Genomic DNA, 19,278 nt, shown 5'->3' on the forward strand with positions numbered 1-19,278 from the left:
TGATTTTAAAAAAATCAGAAGACATTATAACAAAGAGATGTTTGTAAATCTGCCAAAAATCTTTCATGTGGCCTGCGATAATTAAATTTTTAAAAACATCACCTAATGTGATTCAGCCCCATTGCCTTCTTCAGTGTAATTAAAGAGTTGAAACACAGTATGGTTGTTGCATTTGACTTTATTAGAATAAGCCAGTAGAGTATTTTAACAGATTTTATCCTCTTTACTAAAGAGGACCTTATTTATTCAAAAATCACTTTATAACTCTATAGTCACCTGTCATTTTCTTAAAGCTCTTTGAATTAATTCATAATTACAATCTCATTTATAATAACAACAAACAAAACAGAAATGTAAAATGAGATTCTCCCCCCTTATCTCTAAACAGATAAAAATAACATTAACATCTTGCCATCTCAGATCTACTTTACAATTTGTAGAATGTTTTGGGCATCTGTTTTTTGTACCTATCAATGTTAACAATGCTGACCTGTAAATATTTGGCGGTCACTGCTTTCAACAGACTTAAATACTAACGAGTGATAACTTTGTTATGATCGCAGCCTTAACCCCAGTACAGTCTGCAAGTGCCATTATTCCATTAATGTGTCATTAGGTTGTAACTTCCATGAGTTACAAACCAATGTTTACCTGCCCATGCCTTCACCAGTGGTCCATTCTGGTAGTTTACCAGTAAGCAAGCCACACTGAACAGCTGATCAATGCTTCCACACACTGGTAAGGGTATGACTTTGTCAAAGAGTTTGTTCTCTTTAACCCTCCGGATACACCTCTCGACATGGACTCTCAAGCGGGCAACAGACTGCGTCTGCTGGACATCCTCCAAACACATTTGGATGTTCTTTGAAAGAAAGGCAGGTCGGTAAACCTTGCAGGGAACAAGGGTGTCCACAAGAAAGCCCTTGTCCACCATAATAGCCGTGTCTGCTGTTAGGAGTTTGGAAATGCCAGATAGCTCGAAAATCTCCCGGTCGCTCATAGAACCTGCATACAACGCAGACACAAAGGTGATGGGACCATGGGGTGCAATGCCAATCATGGCCTTGAATGTAGTGTGTGATTTGTATGTTGAAAACACCTCACTCTGGAAAACGAGAGAGGAGGGGGTTTGGCAAAAAATTTCTGTACAGTCAAGTATCACTTGTGTGTCAGGGAATGATAAAAACTCTGGTGGTAATTGAGCTTTGAATTCTTCTGGTGGTGTTCACAGGCGGATGGAACCAAGTAGATGGTACAGAAAGTGCGTCCAGGTTGCAATGATTCTGCTGACTGTGGTGCGGTGAATAGCAAAACGGTTGGCAAGATCCCTGAGAGGCAGGCCCACAGACAAGTGCAACAGAAACAGCAGTAATTCATCTATGGGTGCAAGTTTCTGTGAAAATAAATAACAATAGCCCTTGATATAGTTTCTTGACTTCTTATATAAAGACAAATAGGGTGTTATTATTTACCTGACATGTCTCAACTGCCAAAGCCTGCAGTCTTCATCAGAGGTTTTGCCCAAATAAATCAGCTGACAGATGAAGACTGCAGGCTCTGGCAGGCCTTTGTACAAAATGTGCAATCACTAAAGTAGGTCAAGCATACATAGATGGTAAATGGACTGCATTTTAAATAGCGCTTTTATCCAAAGCGCATTACAATTTATGCCTCTCATTCACCAAAGCAGTTAGGAGTTAGGTGTCTTGCTCAGGGACACTTCGACACGCACAGGGCGGGGATCGAACCAGCAACCCTCCGACTGCCAGACAACCACTCTTATCTCCTGAGCTATGTCGCCCCGATAGATCTCTACAAATGGAGGAACAACTCATCACATTGCCAGCCACCTATAATGGCAGTGCTAATTCAAAACAACACACAATAGGATAGTGCAAAAATGTTAAAAAATATAATTAATATATACAATATAATGAAATATACTGCCTTGATATAGATCAGGGCTGTCAAACTCATTCCATTGTTGGCCGAGTGTATGTAAATTTTTGTTCCAACTCTACCTTAAAACTGATTGAACTGATGAACAGCTGATTTCACAAATTAACTAATCTCTTCAACCAGCTCACCTGTTATAAAGCACGGTTCAACCAGAAACCTGTATGCAGTCTGGCCATGATAGAATGACTCTGACACCCCTGAATAGATATTCCAACTGTGTCGTTATTTTTCTGTTTTATAAAACAGGAGACCAATTGAATTAGACCTATCCACAGTGTTAAGCATGACCTTAATTTCTTTTGTTTTTTGAGACCCTGATTACATAACTTACTGTTGCTCTTAGTTGAGTTGGCTCATTGCTGTTGGCAGAGGCAGCATTGGCACCATCTTAGTTTTTACAGCAGGCTCCAATAGTTGCCAAAAGGCCTGGAAATGCTTGTATGACGCAAATCTTAGAATGAAATGATAATCACTTTAGCCTTTTTTAGATTATGGTTGTTAACTATACGTTACTGAGACTGACACAGACACACACACACACGACTAGACACACATACAGAACTAGACAGACTCTGTCTCTCTCACAGAGAGAGAGAGAGAGAGAGGTTAATTTAATGCTATTCCAAAAAACATGGACCAACCTTGTCTAAAAACGAATGTCTTCGTCTGATCCTGCAAGGCGTTGCAGCCCAATGCGGGACTGCAGCTATGTTTCAAGCTGGTTTTGTAGCTCCTGTATTTTTCTCTTCAATGCTTCGTTCTCATTTGCCAAATCATCTGCCATTACTGAGGTCATCGGAGTAACGCTGTAATCGTGATCAGGCGCTATTTGCACTTCCATCTCGGAGTCGGAGTCAGATGCTGCTAAGTCAGGGGAAGGGCATCTCGGCCGACGTTCCCAAACATTAAGCCTTGGTGCGGGTATGGTATAATCGTTCCAGACAAACAGAGAAGGTACAGCTCCTTTGTTGAGTCTTCTCTGTCCCCCAGCTGTCACAATGAAATCACCTGTATGGAAATGCCTACTATAGAGGCGCATATTTTGAGTGGGATTAAAGTTGTCTCTATGGATCTTAATGAGCCACTGAGCCCATACCTCAGGATCATTTGGAAACCGATGAAAGCTAATCTCTGAGTTGTACCTCGACAAATTAGCACATCAAGGCACACAATGTAGAGATGTTTTCTTCTCTTGCCATTGATATATTAATCGTTTCTCCTTAATCTTAAAAACACTCATGATCGCTACTGCTATCCAGGTCTCCTCGCAATTCTCTTCACGACTACTACAACTAACTAAAACCGGAAACAGTGATGCACACCATGTCATTTCTTACATGCATATAAAAAATGCATGTCTTTTGAGATTTTTTAAGTGGTGTGTTTACACTAAAAAATGCATCCCTCTAATTTTGGCAGGTATCTCAACTCAATTCAGTTTTTTTCCACTAACCGAGGATTCCCCTCATTGCTTATTTCAGAGTGCAACTGATTTTTTTGTCTATAATTAATGAATTCCTGTTTATTGCACATGTATGGATTCACTGCAAACTGTGCAAAGTATAATGACTCAGTCAGTGACCAGGAGGGTACTGTTGCACCCAGTCACTCAGACTTATTTCTTAAACAGTCTGCCCATGCCGTCCTCTCACCCAGTGTGTCACATTAACCAGTTACTGTAATGAGCGTCACAAATCCTACTACTATAATTGGAGAGCGGTTTGTGTATGTGTTTGTGTGTCCCACCACTCCTCCAATCCACATTCCTCCAGTTCCTCCAAACTTGCCCCAAATAAATGTTCAGGGGCCGTCCATTGCATACGGTGTTTTTCATCATTTAATTTTTAATGTTAAATAAGTAATCAGCAGTTTTACTTTTTATTTTGGAATCTGGAACTACTGTCACCCGGAACTACTTTCCACTGTACCAACGGTAAGAGTTACACCACACACCAGAGACGGAACTGAAAATGCTGGACAGGATCCATTAAAGAAAGAGAGTTTTTTTTTTTGAAGAATGTTTGCATCATGCCTAAAAAGAAACGCAAATCACTGTTGGCAATTTGTGATGCCAAACCATAGACCGTATAAAAATACTGGCAAATGCAAGAGGTAGCGAATCTCCAGAGACGTCAGGTAAGAATTCTGAAGTATATTGCTGATCCGCCGTTTGGCGTTAGCATGCTAATAAAGTACCCAGCTAGATAGCTCAGCATTTGTGTTTCATGCTTCTTGCGGTCGGCGCGGTCTGCACGGTGCTGATTCACCGTCTAGAGTCAGCATGCTGACAAAGTACGTAGCTCATCATTCATGTTTCATACTTGCGGTCGCCGCGGTCTTGAACGTCAGGTCGTTTCATAGTTAAGTTATCCGCTTGTTAAGCCATGACGTATCGACCTTCCGATAATACTGTTTCCGGGTCCAAGCCTCTACTGCGTTGGCTGAGGCTCTTGTCTTTTCAACATGCCGTAGTGCTGAGTGCTGAGTCCCTTGTTGCTTGAATAGATCTGAGTCCAAAAAAACTATTCAATTGTCATTCTACTGCTTTCCTTGCGATGAGAAAGAGAAGAGGAAATGGCTGCAGTTGATAATTAAGTTCTTACACAAATGAAGAAAAACAAAGTTGGGCGCCAGTGGGTGCTAACGTTAGCTAGCTGTTTACATCCTACCTGTCCTTATCAGTTCTCATTATTAGTGCACAACCTGTCTACATTACAGTTTATCATTACTGTACACCTGCTGCCATATATTCTTACCACTGTATTATATGTAAGGAATAAACTGCGACGGGCTGTCCCGTTATTGGAAAATAATGGTAGTTTTACTATTTGCACTGTTGTTAAGCAAAAACTGGTCATTCATTCTATGAAACCAACGATTCTATCAAGAAAAAATAGTTCCTTCTTGTTTTATACCATACAATTAGCACCATTTTTTGCCATTACATTATTTAAGAAAACTACATGAAACCATAACTCAGTCAAATTAATCTCCCTAGCTCTGTGTTGCGTTTTAAATGGTGTGGTCGTGCAGTGTAGACAACGTCTTTCTAAGACCCTCTGAAATGGGTTTTGAATGCCAGCCAGCTTTATGATAGGTTCGACGTCACTTGTCACCTAGCCAATATTAAAATTCTTGGTTTTAGGTCAGAATGGTCTCAGCATGCTTGTTATGCCGGCTAGCTAGCTAGCTAACTATTTAATTGTATTCAAAACAGCGGTTAATATAAACACAATCCTTTACAAAGATATGGATGAAAATGCATCCCGTAGCCATGACTTAAATACGGAACGCCTATTCTACTGTCAAAATAAGGGACGATTCCGTATTTTTCCGGATTGTTGGCATTCCTAAATGAAGCCAGTTACTAGAACCGTGATTCTACGTTGCCATTAATTGTGAAATTGGACACTGAAAAGGGGAGGGGACGTAACAACAATTGAAAACCGAAAGAATAATGTTGCTGTTTTAACTGCTTTAGAATGCTGGATTTTGTAGCGCATTGATTTTATTGGAGTTGAAAGAATTTAGACCCTTTTTAACCCTCAATGGTGCCTCACTAAAGAAGTGATCGTGAAAAGGTACACAGGTTCGGGATCTGAAGGAGCGTTTGGATCTGGAAACGGCAATATGTCACGTGTGACGTCAGACTTAACAAGCAGATTGCGGTCAGAGCAGATTGAAGAACCAAGTGCACGTTCTCTCACCACAGCGACACCAGTCATTGCAACGCTGTCTGTGCGGCCCCCGTATGATTCCTCACCATGACAGAAATGATGAGCTTCCTTTCACCTTTGTCAGGCGACAGTTCCCTGTCAGGCTGGCGTTCTCAGTTACCATCAACAAAGGTCAGGGACAAGAAAATGAGCGAGTTGCCATCTACCTTCCTCAGCTTGTGTTCGTTCATGGCCAGCTGTACACAGCCTTCTCCAGGGGAAAGACGGAATAACAGACAATATTGTGTATAAGGAGCTACTATAATTCTGTGTAAGGAGCTGTAATTTGGTATCCTACCCTAATATATATATATATATATATATATATATATCTACTGTCAACAAGCCCTAAAGTTTTGTATGGACAGTTTTCCTTTCTGTTTCTTTTTTACTATTTAACTTATATGTAATACAATATATGTTTCCATCCTTTACCTTATCTGTTTGCACAATTTTGGTGGTGGGGAGGAGGGCAGAAAAAATGTGTATGTGACATATGTGTATATGACAGTTGTGCATGCTTTTTCGGATATGTGCCATGCACCTTTCGTCACATCCCTTCCAAATTCACCATTAATACTGCTTGGAGGTCTGCCCTTTGCACAGGATATTTTTAAGGGGTGGGGCCACACGGTCAAGGGGGATCAGGGGAGGCTGCGGGTGAAAGCAATGGAGAGGGCTGGGGTATAGGGGTAAAAAATCTGGGGTCAGGGGAGGGTCAAGGAAAAAGGTTGCAATGCCTAAAGGGCGCTTTGTTCTAGTAATCACTAATTGTATAATTAGTCAGCTGATTGGGACAGTCAAACACCTACAATAACCTCACAGTGATTTAGATGGTAATTCAGGTTGAAATCACTTTGCGTCATCTATAATTTGGTGCCCTATAATACATGGTTTCTCTGCTTACAATTGCCAAGTTACTTTCACAATAATCACTTTTTGTGCCACAAATAAAATCTGCAGTCACAGTCAGAAAAGAGTCAAATCTACACTCTCGGTATGAAAATGAAAAGTGCAGTAAGATGAGACGACACCAGGGTTTGGAGTAGTAAAAAGCACAAACAGGACTTACCACTCCCAAGAAGAAGACCATACAAGATAATGAGAACCCACTGGTATATCCAAGGTAACCTGGATACAGAGACTCAGTATTAGAGATAATGTGGCTCCCAACCCCCAGTTTTTTCAGAGGAAGGGGCAGTTGTCATGGGCCTTACCAAGGTTTTTGAGGAGAGAGAGCGGCAGGATGATGCACATTGAAACCAAAACCACCAAGTAATTTCCATTTAGGTACCATTCACTGACAAAAAAGGGAGAAGGGTTTGGATATTTAGAAGGGAACAGTACAATCAGTATTTAGTATTTAACCTAAATCTACACTTAAGACTGCAACAGAACTGACCACTGTCAGTGTTATTAATATTAAATTCCAGTTCAAAGCAAAACTATGAGACCAGACAAAATGTGAAAGAAGTGTGTAAATAACCTGGCAGAGCAGAAGCAGAAGACTCACCCAGAGATCTCCTCTAGGCCCAGAAATGCTCGGATAACTTCAGGCAATTCGTACTTCACAATGAAGAGATAGCTTGACATCGCTGTGAAAAAACAAATGCTGTTATATTATGACAATTCACTTTAGTCCAGGGTGTCTCTGTGTTCGTTATACACCGTTTTTTGCATGTCAATTAGTTTTACTAATATTGATACTTTTTACAATGGATGTTACAGTTGTTAACACTTTACCTGAAAGATAAAATTTTATCATAAGATAACGTAAAACAACATAATGATGAGAACAACCCACTCAGCCCAACAATGCTCAACATTTTCCTGACTAAATTAGTGCTCTGATTACCTACAGACTATAATAGCCCTAAGATATGCCAATACAGCAGTGAAAAGGCTGCTCACTGAATAACGAAATAAGACTAATTTTAAAATTATACAATGTCATTCTACTGTCAATATCTGGGACTAAATATGGAATAAATGTACAACCATACCACTGGTTTTACATGTAGAGATGTCCCTTTCAAGACTGAGTAGTCATATATTGTCTTGGACAATCCCTTTGTTTAATATATATGCTCATTTGAGATGCCCTCAAAAATAGCTGTGCGTAATACCACACACGCTGTTTACGGTGTTCTCACCCTTTGTAGTACAATCTGGCTTGATTGACAATGAATCTATCCAATAGGTGACAATATAAGCTTTCTAACAATGTATACATGTCTAATTTTACTTTTGTAATAGCGTTTTATAAACCAAAAGTTGTGAATCATCATCACCGCCTTACACATTCAGTCTGTGGTAGCAGTAACAGACACTGCACCTGGCAAAACATTATCAATTGGTTTAGTCTTATTTTGTTAAATATTAGTATATATGAGGACGTCTGAGCATAGCTAAGCCATATGTTTGCTGACAGACCTAGCTGACATAGTTTTCTACAAGAACAGGAGATGACAGCATTGATTCTCTGTCTCTGTCTCTACCTACTGAACACGGATATCATTTTATCATCGCTATGTACAGTTGAGGCCAAAAGTACATACACCTAGGCTAAAGATATTAAAACTCAGTTTTTCAAAACTCCTCACATTTTACCATACATGTTACCATACATTTCTTTTGGGAAGTCAATTAGGGCATCTAATTTGTTCACAGCAGAGGCAATTTTAAAACAATCGATTGGAGACAGATTTATTTCAGCTTTAATTCACTATATAAGATTACTAATGGGTAAAATTACATACACCAATTTTACTGTCTTTTTAAACAGTCTGGAAGATTCCAGAAATTGATGTAACTACTTTTTAGAAGCTTCTGATTGGCCAATTTTCATAATTAGGAGTTAATTGGGAGTTAATTGGCACCCGTGGCTGTATTTATGGTGCCTACCTTTGGAGCCACTGCCTTTTTGCACTTGATACCGTAGGAAAATCCAAGCAACTCAGTCAAGACCTCAGAAAAATAATTGTGGACCTCCACAAGTCCGGTTCCTCCTTAAGAGCAATTTCCAAACAACTGAATGTACCACAAGCATCTGTACAAACAATTGTATGCAAATATAAAAATCATGGAACCACACAGACACTGCATCGTTCAGGATGGAGGCGCTAATTAGCTCCCAGGGCTATACGAACTTTGGTCTGAAAGGTTCAACTGAACCCCAAGACAAAAGGAACTGGTGAAAGACATTGAGGCATCAGGTACCAAAGTATCTACATCTACCAGAGAATCCTACATCACCATGGCCTGAAAGGCTGTCGCACAAGGAAGAAGCCCCCAATCCAAGACCGGCATAAAAAAGCCAGAATGAAGTTTGCAGGTGATCACCAGGACGAAGACCTAGCTTTTTGGGGGAGTGTTCTCTGGTCAAACGAAACAAAAATGTAACTGTTTGGCCATAATGATCAGCGCTATGCATGGAGGAAAAGGGTGTAGCCTTTAATCCAAAGGACACCATCCCAACTGTGAAGCATGGGGGTGGCAGCATCTTGTTGTGGGGGTGTTTTGCTGGAAAAGGGACTAGTGCACTTCAGAAAATAGATGGCATCATGAAGGAGGATTATCTAGGAATACTGAAGTAACACCTTAAGACATCAGCTATAAAGTTCAAACTTAGTCGCAACTGGGTCTTTCAGCAGGACAATGATCCATACCTCCAAAGTTGTAACAAAATGGCTTAAAGACAACAAAGTGAAGGTATTGGAGTGGCCATCACAATGCCCTCACCTGAATCCTATAGAAAATTTGTTGACTGAACTGAAAAGGCGTGTCCGAGCAAGGAGGAATGGGCAAAAATTCTGGCAAAGTATTGTGAGAAGGCTACCCCAAGCGTTTGATTCAAGTTAAGCAATTAAAAGGCAATGCACCATATACTAACAAAGTGTATGTAAACTTTTGACCCACTGAAACTCTGATATAGTACATAAAAGCTGAAATAAATCTATCTCTTAGCTATTATTTTGAAATGACCTCCGCAAATAAAGTAGATACCCTAATTGACTTTACACAGGAAATGCATGATAACATGAAATGTGTGGAGTTGTGGAAAAATTGAGTTTGAATGTTTTTAGTCTAGGTGTATGTAAACTTTTGGCCTCAACTGTAAGTATTACTGCTCAAAATATTTCGGTTATATACATTATTTTTGAAATTGAGTGACTTTAAATAAGTTAGTAGTATTTTATAATGAGGATATTTCACACTGTAACGTAAGCATTGCTAGTTGCTAGCTTCAGCAGGGTTTGTGTTTCATACACCGGATGTGATGTGAGCTGGAATATTGCCAAAACGTGGTGGACGGTTGAATATTGATTTAATGTCATCCCCTCCCCATTCAAGAAAATATTACATACTGTTTGTATGTACAGAAAAACATACGAGAGTTAATGATTACACATTTAGATACTGTACCACATTGTGTGATAATGTTTCTGCATTATTTTTTAAATCTGATATCAGTGTTCCATCTCAAACCTTCAGAAGGGGCACATTTATGTGCTTTATAATGAACAAAAAGCATTTTATTCATTTTTGGAGAGATTTTGGATATGTTTCTGGACCTCTAGATATTTTAGACCACTGTACTGACACAAAGCTTGTAATATCCCACCTGAAAATGACGCAAAAGTGAGTTTTTTTAATCAAAACAGTTGATTTGTAGTGAAACGCCTGATTATACTGTGATTTACAGCAATGCATAATTTAGACATTTTGGTTAGATTTGGAGACACTCGTTACACTGCTTACATTTTGCTTCATAAATCTTTAGTAGTTCTGCATATCCACCCTTAGATTTTACGCACTTGTGGTCAAGCACTTTTTGATCCAGGACATGTGTAGTTTAACCTCTTTCATATGTGGGATCTCTTTCAGTATTTCATTGCAAACTAAAAAAAGAGTAAATTCATTTTTGATTTTAAAAAAAAATCTTAGTATTGTAAATGGTACAAATGGCCTGCTTCATTTAAGACATTTTTCAAGTCTCTCTAATACTCACATCTGGAGTTATAAAGCTTTAAATAGGGTACCCCTTAAATGAGAAAGGATTGGCAAGATTTGGCATGTGGCAAAGGGGTTAAAAAGCAGGGGGAGGGTTTGATTACGTGGGACATGCTTGATTGCATTAATGTTAACAGTAAAGATTATGATGGCTGTTTTTACAGGTTAAATGTATAGGCTAGTAATGAATACAAAATGCCTAGTTTTATTTTTGTACTGGTGCAAAGAAGTGTCTGTAGGCCTGCTATAGCTGTTTTAAAAATTAAATTGTTTTGAGGACATGTTCCCAATTGCATTTTCCTTGTTTCAGCTATGTTATAGTGATGTGATCCTATGTAAGTACTGTCGCATTCGGTCCAGTTGAACGGTTTCGTCTCAGCCACACCTACCGGTGGAGAAAACACACACACCTTGTTAACTAATCAGCCAAGGTGCTTAAAGGTGTATTTCCACTCCACCAGTAAGCGTGGCCAAGACTAATCCATTCTACCAGACCGGACTGCTAGAAGCGCTTTCTTTTATTCCTTCAGCACTTTACAGAATTAAGCATTGGATTGCTTATTTGGTTATTAAAAACATTAAAATACAGGCAGTCCCCGGGTTCCGAACGTCCGACTTATGGACAACTCGTACTTACGAACGGACTGCCATAAAGCCAACAACCCCTGGCAAAAATTATGGAATCACCACACTTAGAGGATGTTCACCCAGCTTTTTTACTTTGTAGCAAATAAACAAATCACAGATATGACACAAATAATAGTAATAGCTGAATATTCTGGCTTTGTGAAGCATACCTCAAACAAATTAAATAATTTTAATTAATGGCACATTTTTTTCCAGGTCAAGTAGAGGAAAAAATTATGTAATCATCAACAAAAAAATCACAATTAGTACTTTGTTGCTAATCCTCTGGCTTTTATGACAGCCTGAATTCTTTGAGGCATGGACTTCACTAAAGAAAAACAATATTCTCCATAAAGCTGGTTCCAACTTTCTCGAATAGCGGTTGACAGATCAGCTTTGCAGGATGGAGCCTTGTCAGGACCAATTAAAAAAATTTCCACCATAAATTATCAATCGGATTAAGATCCGGACTGTTTGCTGCCATGTCATTGAGTTGATATGCCTTTCCTGAAGAAAAGCTTTAACACTCTTTGCTCTGTGGCAAGGTGCATTATCATCCTGAAAAATGACTTCATCTTCACCAAACCTATTTTCTATTGATGGAATGAGAAATGTGTCCAAAATTTCAATGTACACCTGTGCATTGACTGTTGAGGTAATGATTGCCATCTCCCCTGGTACCTGACATGCAACCCCATATCATAAATGAGTGGGGAAATTTGATTGTTTTCTTCAGGCAGTCATCTTTATATGTTTCATTAGAACGGCACCAGACAAAAGTTCCAGCATCATCTCCTTGGCCAATGCAAATTTGTGATTCATCATTGATTATCACTTTCATTCAATCAGCCACACTCCATGATTGCTTCTCTTTAGCCCACTGTAACCTTGTTTTCTTCTGTTTAGGTGTTAGTGCTGGTTTTCGTTTTGCTTTTCTATATGTAAATCCCATTTCATTCAGCCGATTTCTTACAGTTCTGTCACAAAAATTGACTCCTGTTTCCGCCCATTTGTTTTTCATTTGTTTTGTTGTGCATTTTCTATTTTCAAGGGATATTGCTTTGAGTTTTCTATCCTGACGCTCTGACGTCTTCCTTGGTCTACCCGTATGTTTTCCTTTTATAACCTTCCCATTATTTTTTAACTTGCACCAAATTTTAGACACAGCTGACTGGGAGAACTCACATTTTTTGCCACACTCTGTGTTGGATTTCCTTCTTGAAGGAGTTTTATAATCCTTACCATTTTTTCAATTGACAACTCTCTTGTTGGGGCCATGTTTCCTTTCAATTAGCCAAGTCCAACAGCTCGTTAAGGTCAGTAAAACATCTCTAGGGTTGCTTTTTATCACTTGAGAAATATCTCAAAAATGTGTATATAATACTGTCCTTACATGATGCAGAAAAGCTTGTTCATTCTTTTGTTACTTCAAGATTAGATTACTGCAATGCTCTTTTGTCTGGATGTACAAATTCCTCTCTGAAAGGGCTCCAGCTAATTCAAAATGCAGCAGCTCGTATTCTCATTAGAACAAGGAGATTTGAGCACATCAGCCCATCGCTTCACTGATTGCCAGTTAAATTCCGAATAGACTGTAAGATACTACTTCTTACCTTTAAAGCCTTACATGGGCTTGCCCCTTTATACTGAAATGATTTACTTCTTCCTTATATTCCCTCGCGAACACTCCGTTCGCAGGGTGCAGGCCACCTTGTTATTCCTAGAATAGCTAAAAGTACCATAGGTGGTAGAGCCTTCTCCTATCGTGCTCCCCTCCTGTGGAACAAGTTGCCTGCCCATGTTCGGGGCGCAGACACTATCACCTTATTTAAAGCTAGGCTAAAAACATATCTTTTTAGTTTCTCCTATATTTGAGGGGCAGGAGTGGGTGGCGGGCATAGCTATAGAGTCTCTGGTGGACTGAGCGGTTAGTGCTGTCACTGGATCATCATTGGTAGTGCAATCAATCAATCAATCAAATTTTATTTGTATAGCGTATTTTACAGCAGTTTTCACAATACGCTTTACAGACAACCCTGGCCTAAACCCCCACAGGAGCAAGCCTAAGGCAACAGTGGCAAGGAAAAACTCCCTGTGGCAGATGGGAAGAAACCTTGGAAGGAACCAGGCTCAAGGGGGAAACCCATCCTCCTCTGGTCAGCTCAGGGTGCCGACTGGTGACCAACATGTCAGTCAGTTTTATAAGGTTTATGATGTGGCTCAGATTATGGGTGGGGCCGGGGTGGGGGTGATGGGGAACAGCAGGTGGCGACAGATGTGGGCAGGGTGGAGGCAATGACGAAAGAGGGACTGGACCACAGAGGTGGGGGAGACCAGACGACTCTCGAAGCACTCTCGAGGGTTGGGGCAAGAGCCCCGCCGGCAGCGTGGGGAAGAGGGTAGAAACGGCAATTAGGGAATTTGCAGTATAGCAGACAGTGGGTAAAGTGGCAGTAGTATGTATTGGGGGGACCCCGCCAGGAGTAGTATATGGCTGCACAGCTACTAGGACAGGGATGGAGAGCCCATGCAGTCATGAGGGGTAGACAACCATACCCGCCTATCAAGAGCCAGCCCATGTAAAGTCGGGTCACAGCTGATTGACAAGTGACATTAAGGAAAGGATTGCCACCGACAAAGCTCTATGACTACAGGCTTCTCGCACCCTGTCTCCAGACTACAACTGATTATAAGCCTGAGCATAGAGGTGCGTTTTTAATCTAGATTTAAATATTGAGACTGAGTCTGACTCCTTTATAAATTTTGGAAGCTGGTTCCACAGTCGTGGGGCCCTGTATGAGAAAGCCCTACCACCTTTTAGGTTTTTGTAGATATTCTTGGGACTACCAAGTAGCCTGCGTCTTGGGATCGGAGTGACCTTGTGGGCTTATAAGGTAGGAGCAGGTTAGATATGTACACAGGTGCACGTCCATGCAAAGCTTTAAAAGTCAGGAGCAAAACCTTGAAATCTATCCTATGCTTAATGGGTAGCCAGTGAAGCGACGCTAGTACTGGTGTAATGTGCTCATACTTCTTAGTTCTGGTCAAGATACGAGCAGCTGCATTCTGCACAAGCTGGAGATTCTTTAACGAGTTATTAGGGCAGCCAGAAAGCAGGGCGTTACAGTAATCTAACCTAGACGTAACAAACGCATGGATCAATTTTTCAGCATCCCCAACTGACAGGAAATGTCTCATTTTAGCTATGTTGCGTAGCTGAAAGAAGGCAATTGTGGATATGTTTTTTATATGGGTGTCAAAAGATAGATCTGGATCAATGGTGACACCAAGGTCTTTAACGACCATATTAGGTTCAGCCAAACAACCATCACAGTTTAAGGTGAGAGTAGACAATTTCTCCCTTAATATTTTGGGACCTAAAACCAACATTTCAGTCTTATCTGAATTTAGGAGCAGAAAATTTGAAAGCATCCAAACCTTGATATCTACAATACAGGCCTCTAACCGTGAAAGCGGCAGTGCTTCACCAGGTTTCATTGAAATATAAATCTGAGTATCGTCCACATAACAGTGGAACTCTACGCCATGTGCCCAGATAATATTGCCAAGTGGTAGCATATATAGCGAGAAGAGTACTGGTCCTAGTACTGATCCTTGTGGAATATCGTATTTCATTATTGAGGAGCTGGACTCTTCTTTTAATTAAACTGTTTCCTGTCACATAGGTATGATCCAAACCATGCGAGTGCCTGTCCATGAAGTCCAACACAGGCCTGCAGTCTGTCCAGTAGAATTCCATGATCAATTGTGTCAAAAGCTGCACTCAGGTCGAGGAGTACAAGAACCGACAGAGTTACGGTCGGCTGACAGTAGTAAATCATTTGTAACCTTGATAAGTGCGGTTTCTGTGCTGTGGTGGGGTCTAAACCCTGATTGCTATACTTCAAGGATACCGTTAGAGCTAAGGTATGCACTTAGTTGCTTAGCAACATTTTTCTCCAATAATTTTGATAGAAATGGAAGGTTTGAAATAGGTCAATAATTTTCCAATTTATCAGGTTCTAGGTTTGGTTTCTTCAATAATGGCTTAATAACTGCCACTTTTAGTGACTCAGGTACATATCCTGTGACTAGGGATGTGTTAATGATTTTTAGTATATGCTGGCCTAGTACCGGAAATAGTTCTTTAATTCAATTTGAAGGAATAGGATCGAGTAGAAAGGTTGTCGGTTTTCAGGACATAACTAATTCGGATAACTCGACCATGCTAATGGGTGTAAAACAGTTTAGTACAGCTGTCTGTAAATCTTCCTGTTGTAACCAGGTGCGGGGCTGTTTATTAACATGAACAGGAATAGTGCATGATGGAGACAGTTTGGAAGTCTGGTCTGTAATAGCCTCAGTTTTATAATAAAGTTCATGAAGTCAATGCTGCTAAGATTGGAGGGATAAGTTGAAAAATCTGATGATTGTTTTTTAGTTAATTTATCCACAGTACTAAATAGAAATTTTGGGTTATGTCTGTTTTGTTCAATTAGTTTTGAGAAAAAGGCAGATCTAGCAGAAGCAAGAGCTTGCTTATACTGAAGAAAGCTGTTTTTCCATGCAAGATAAAATACCTCTAGCTTTGTTGACCGCCATTTTCGCTCTAATTTTCTAGTAGACTGCTTCAGGGCCCGGGTGGTATCGTTGTACCATGGAGTGTGGTTTTTCTGACTAGGGTTTCTTCTTTTAAGGGGGGCAACAACATCAAGAGTGTTCCTGAGGGTAAGGGTTAGCTGGTTAGTCAATTGGTCCAGTGCAGTTTCATCAGCATTTTCATCGACCTTTTCTTCTGTGGAGAGGAATGACTCCGGAAGCATATTTATAAACTTTGGAATAACCTCAGGATTTACTGATTGGCTGTAGTAATGTCTAGGCTCTGATACAGGAGGATTGGATGCCTTAATATTAAACGTAATGAGGAAATGATCTGATAGTATAGGGTTATGAGGTGCGACGGTAAGATTTACCACACTAATACCACGGTAGTGAGTAGGCTCACAAACATTCTGTACAAAACCAATGGAATCAATAATAGAGGCAAAAGCTGTTCCTAGGGGGTCACCGTTTTTATCCACATGTATGTTGAAATCACCAACAATTATGACCTTATCTGCTGAAATTGCAAGGTGTGATAAAAACTCAGCAAATTCCCTTAAGAAATCAGAATAAGGCCCAGGTGGCCTGTAAACAGACACAAGAAAAAAGGACTGCCTGCTAGCACTTTTATTAGATAGATCGGGCTGTACACAGTTAGTAATAAGAACTTCAAAAGTGGAGAACATATATCCATGCTTAGGCGCTAGACTCAATAAGGACTGATAAATAGCTGCAATGCCTCCCCCTCTACCTGAGTACCTATGAATCCCACAGGAGACGCTTCATTAATCGCAACATATTCATCAGGTCTTAGCCAAGTTTCAGTCAGACATAATACATTGAGATTATGGTCTATGGTTATTATCAATTCGTTGACAAGATCTGCTTTTGGAGCGAGTGATCTAACATTTAATAGTCCAATTTTTAAGGATGGTTCACTATGATTAGTAGCAACGTGCCGTGTTTTTATGACAATTATATTATCCACATCAATACCACGGTTAGCTTTACGTTTGGCATAGATGCGTGGAACAGACACAGTCTCAATATAACAGATATTAGATTCTAGTTTAAAAGTATTAGTTAAAGGGGCTTTTGAAATACTATTTCTGTTGGCTAGCTCTGAAATGCACCTTGCAGACAGAGGCGTAGGGCCATAGGTCTGGGACAGAGGTATAAAGAAACGAGCAGGCAAACACGTAGGGTTAGAAGCCTGCGGCCTGGCTGGCACCCTGATGGAGTGTCAGGATCTGGCCTTACTAAGACTAGCAGCTATGTTGTTCGATAGGACACGAGAACCTCTCCAGCTCGGGTGGAGTCTGTCTCTCTTCAGTAGGCCAGGCCTTCCCCAGAAATCAGGCCAATTATTAATAAAGCCTATGTCACTAGATGAGCACCACTCCGAAGGCCAGAGATTTAGCGAAGATAGCCTACTGTAGACCTCATCGCTCCTACGAGCTATGAGCAAATTACTTCCCGACACATCTTTTTAGCCACTGCACACACCGATATAAAATTATTTTTGGTGACCTCCGATTGCCTCAATCGGATGTTGTTTGTGCCGATGTGGATAACAATCCTAGAGTATTTACGTTTACTTTTAGCCAGCACTTTTAAATTTGCCTCAATGTGGGTGGCTCTGGCACCAGGAATACACTGTACTATGGTCCCTGGTGTCTCTAATCTCACGTTTCTCAAAATACTATCCCCTATGATCAGGGCTTTCTCAGTAGGTGTGTTACTGAGTGGGGAATATCGGTTGGAAACGCGAGTTGGGTGGTGCTCGGCGGCCCTGGGCCCGCAACTATGTTTCTTTAGTACCGTGATAAAATCGTCCTGCAGCGAGGACACTGGCGGCGGAGAAACACTCGCATCTAAACTAGCATCCGGCTTGGGTAAAAGGGAGTCTAAGAAAGTCTCACTCCTGAATCTGATATAACGTCCGGATGCGCGTCTCTAACTCAGCTATTTTCTGTGCCAATTCTAAATTAAGCTGACACTTAGCACAAGTACCATTACTCGTAAAATTGGCAGCAGAGCTAAGACTAAACATGCAACAAACTGTGCAGGGAATGGAAGCCTTGATGCGCTCTTACCGTATTTTCTTTAGTTGTTCGCTTCGTTCGATTTACAATTTACTTTGGCTAGTAATCCGGAGAAAGTAGTATATGATGCTTACTTAGGTTTTGTTTAAACACAAAAGCCCAAGATCTGTGCTGTGTTAAGCTGAACCGGTCATGGTCTGGTGATGACTGTCTCAAGCCTGCCCTCATGGCTGCGTTGGCCCCTGCCTCTGTTTCCCTTAGCTATGCTGCTATTTTTGTTTTGGCATCGTGATACAAACACCCTTCAGACTCTGTCCACCCCCATCTACCCTTTCCTAGCATTCCCAAATCATCTCGTGCTGCAGTTGCCATGTTGAGCAGATGGATCATGCCGAATAAGAGTAGAGTGAAGTAAGCTATGACAGCCACATTTGTAAAAAAAAAACAGCCCAAAGGCCCAGAAAGAAAATGGATATAGGTTGGTACCACCAAAGCGGAGTTCTTCTGTCAATGTTAAGTTGCCTTGAACTGAAAAGTGTTTCTAATAAACAACATAACGAGTAACATCGGAAAAAAAACATTTAATAATTTAAGATAAATTAAGTGGCATGTTCCATTTTTCTCATGCTGATGTATTGATGTTTGTTAGCTAGCTAGCTCATGTTAAGTTCATAGCCGCATTTTTAATACAGTTTTGACTTTGCTGCTGTAGGTACACTTGGTCAGTCTGCACTGTCCAAATGAAAATAATTGCCTAAGTTTTTTTCAGCATGGTGACACTGCCAGCTCCCATAGACATGCCACTGCATGCTGACAAAATGGACTTACATGGACCAACCCATCTCTTGCAGAGGCTGATTTGACAACAGACTGCCTCAGTAACCTTGTGCTTCCAAGGAGGACTAAACCACTCCTCAGGGATGTAGGTACGCTTGGTCAGCCTGTGCCGTCCAAATGAAAAGAATTACTCTCTTTAAGAACATGAAGCGCATAATCTGTGCATGCAGCATTCTAAATCTTTGTCACACACCACCCGGTGTGAAGATCCCCCACTCTCCCACCAAGTATAAAAGTGACTGTTCTCTCCAAGACCCAACAGCGGCCACCGGAGGTCACTACTTAAGTGAATGGGCAGACAGTAAGACTGAGCAAACTTTCCAGGCAATACCAGTATAGCTTAGTCTGTACTGAGGTTAATGGAAATTTGTGTGTTTCCATTTGTCCTTTCAAATCATTTGCATTGGCGATTTAGCTATAGAACACAACGACACAAGTGGTCTCTCTCTCTCCTTCTCTTTCTCCCCGACGAACTTCCC

At 40.6% G+C, this 19,278-nt stretch overlaps 1 protein-coding gene and 1 long non-coding RNA gene across 6 annotated transcripts in view; both read right to left on the minus strand.

The window, feature by feature from the left end:
• slc38a4 (solute carrier family 38 member 4) overlaps window positions 1-19,278 on the minus strand; it is a 130,778-nt gene that overhangs the window by 32,255 nt on the left and 79,245 nt on the right. For all 5 annotated transcript variants that reach the window (XR_004766089.1, XM_035425416.1, XM_035425417.1 and 2 more), the window contains 3 exons: window positions 7,189-7,270; window positions 6,893-6,975; window positions 6,748-6,806 (listed from right to left, as the gene is read on the minus strand). Coding sequence is in view for 4 of the 5 variants with exons in the window: in XM_035425416.1 (XP_035281307.1) it covers window positions 6,748-6,806; window positions 6,893-6,975; window positions 7,189-7,270 (224 nt within the window). In the remaining variant the exon portion in view is untranslated. The remainder of the gene's footprint in view (window positions 1-6,747; window positions 6,807-6,892; window positions 6,976-7,188; window positions 7,271-19,278) is intronic.
• On the minus strand, window positions 159-4,954 carry LOC118231536. Its single transcript, XR_004766090.1, has 2 exons — window positions 2,291-4,954; window positions 159-1,393 (listed from the first exon to the last, which is right to left on the minus strand). It is a non-coding gene; the product is annotated as an uncharacterized LOC118231536 (long non-coding RNA).

Source organism: Anguilla anguilla, chromosome 7 (genome assembly GCF_013347855.1).
Source record: "Anguilla anguilla isolate fAngAng1 chromosome 7, fAngAng1.pri, whole genome shotgun sequence".
Classification (NCBI taxonomy): Eukaryota; Metazoa; Chordata; class Actinopteri; order Anguilliformes; family Anguillidae; genus Anguilla; species Anguilla anguilla.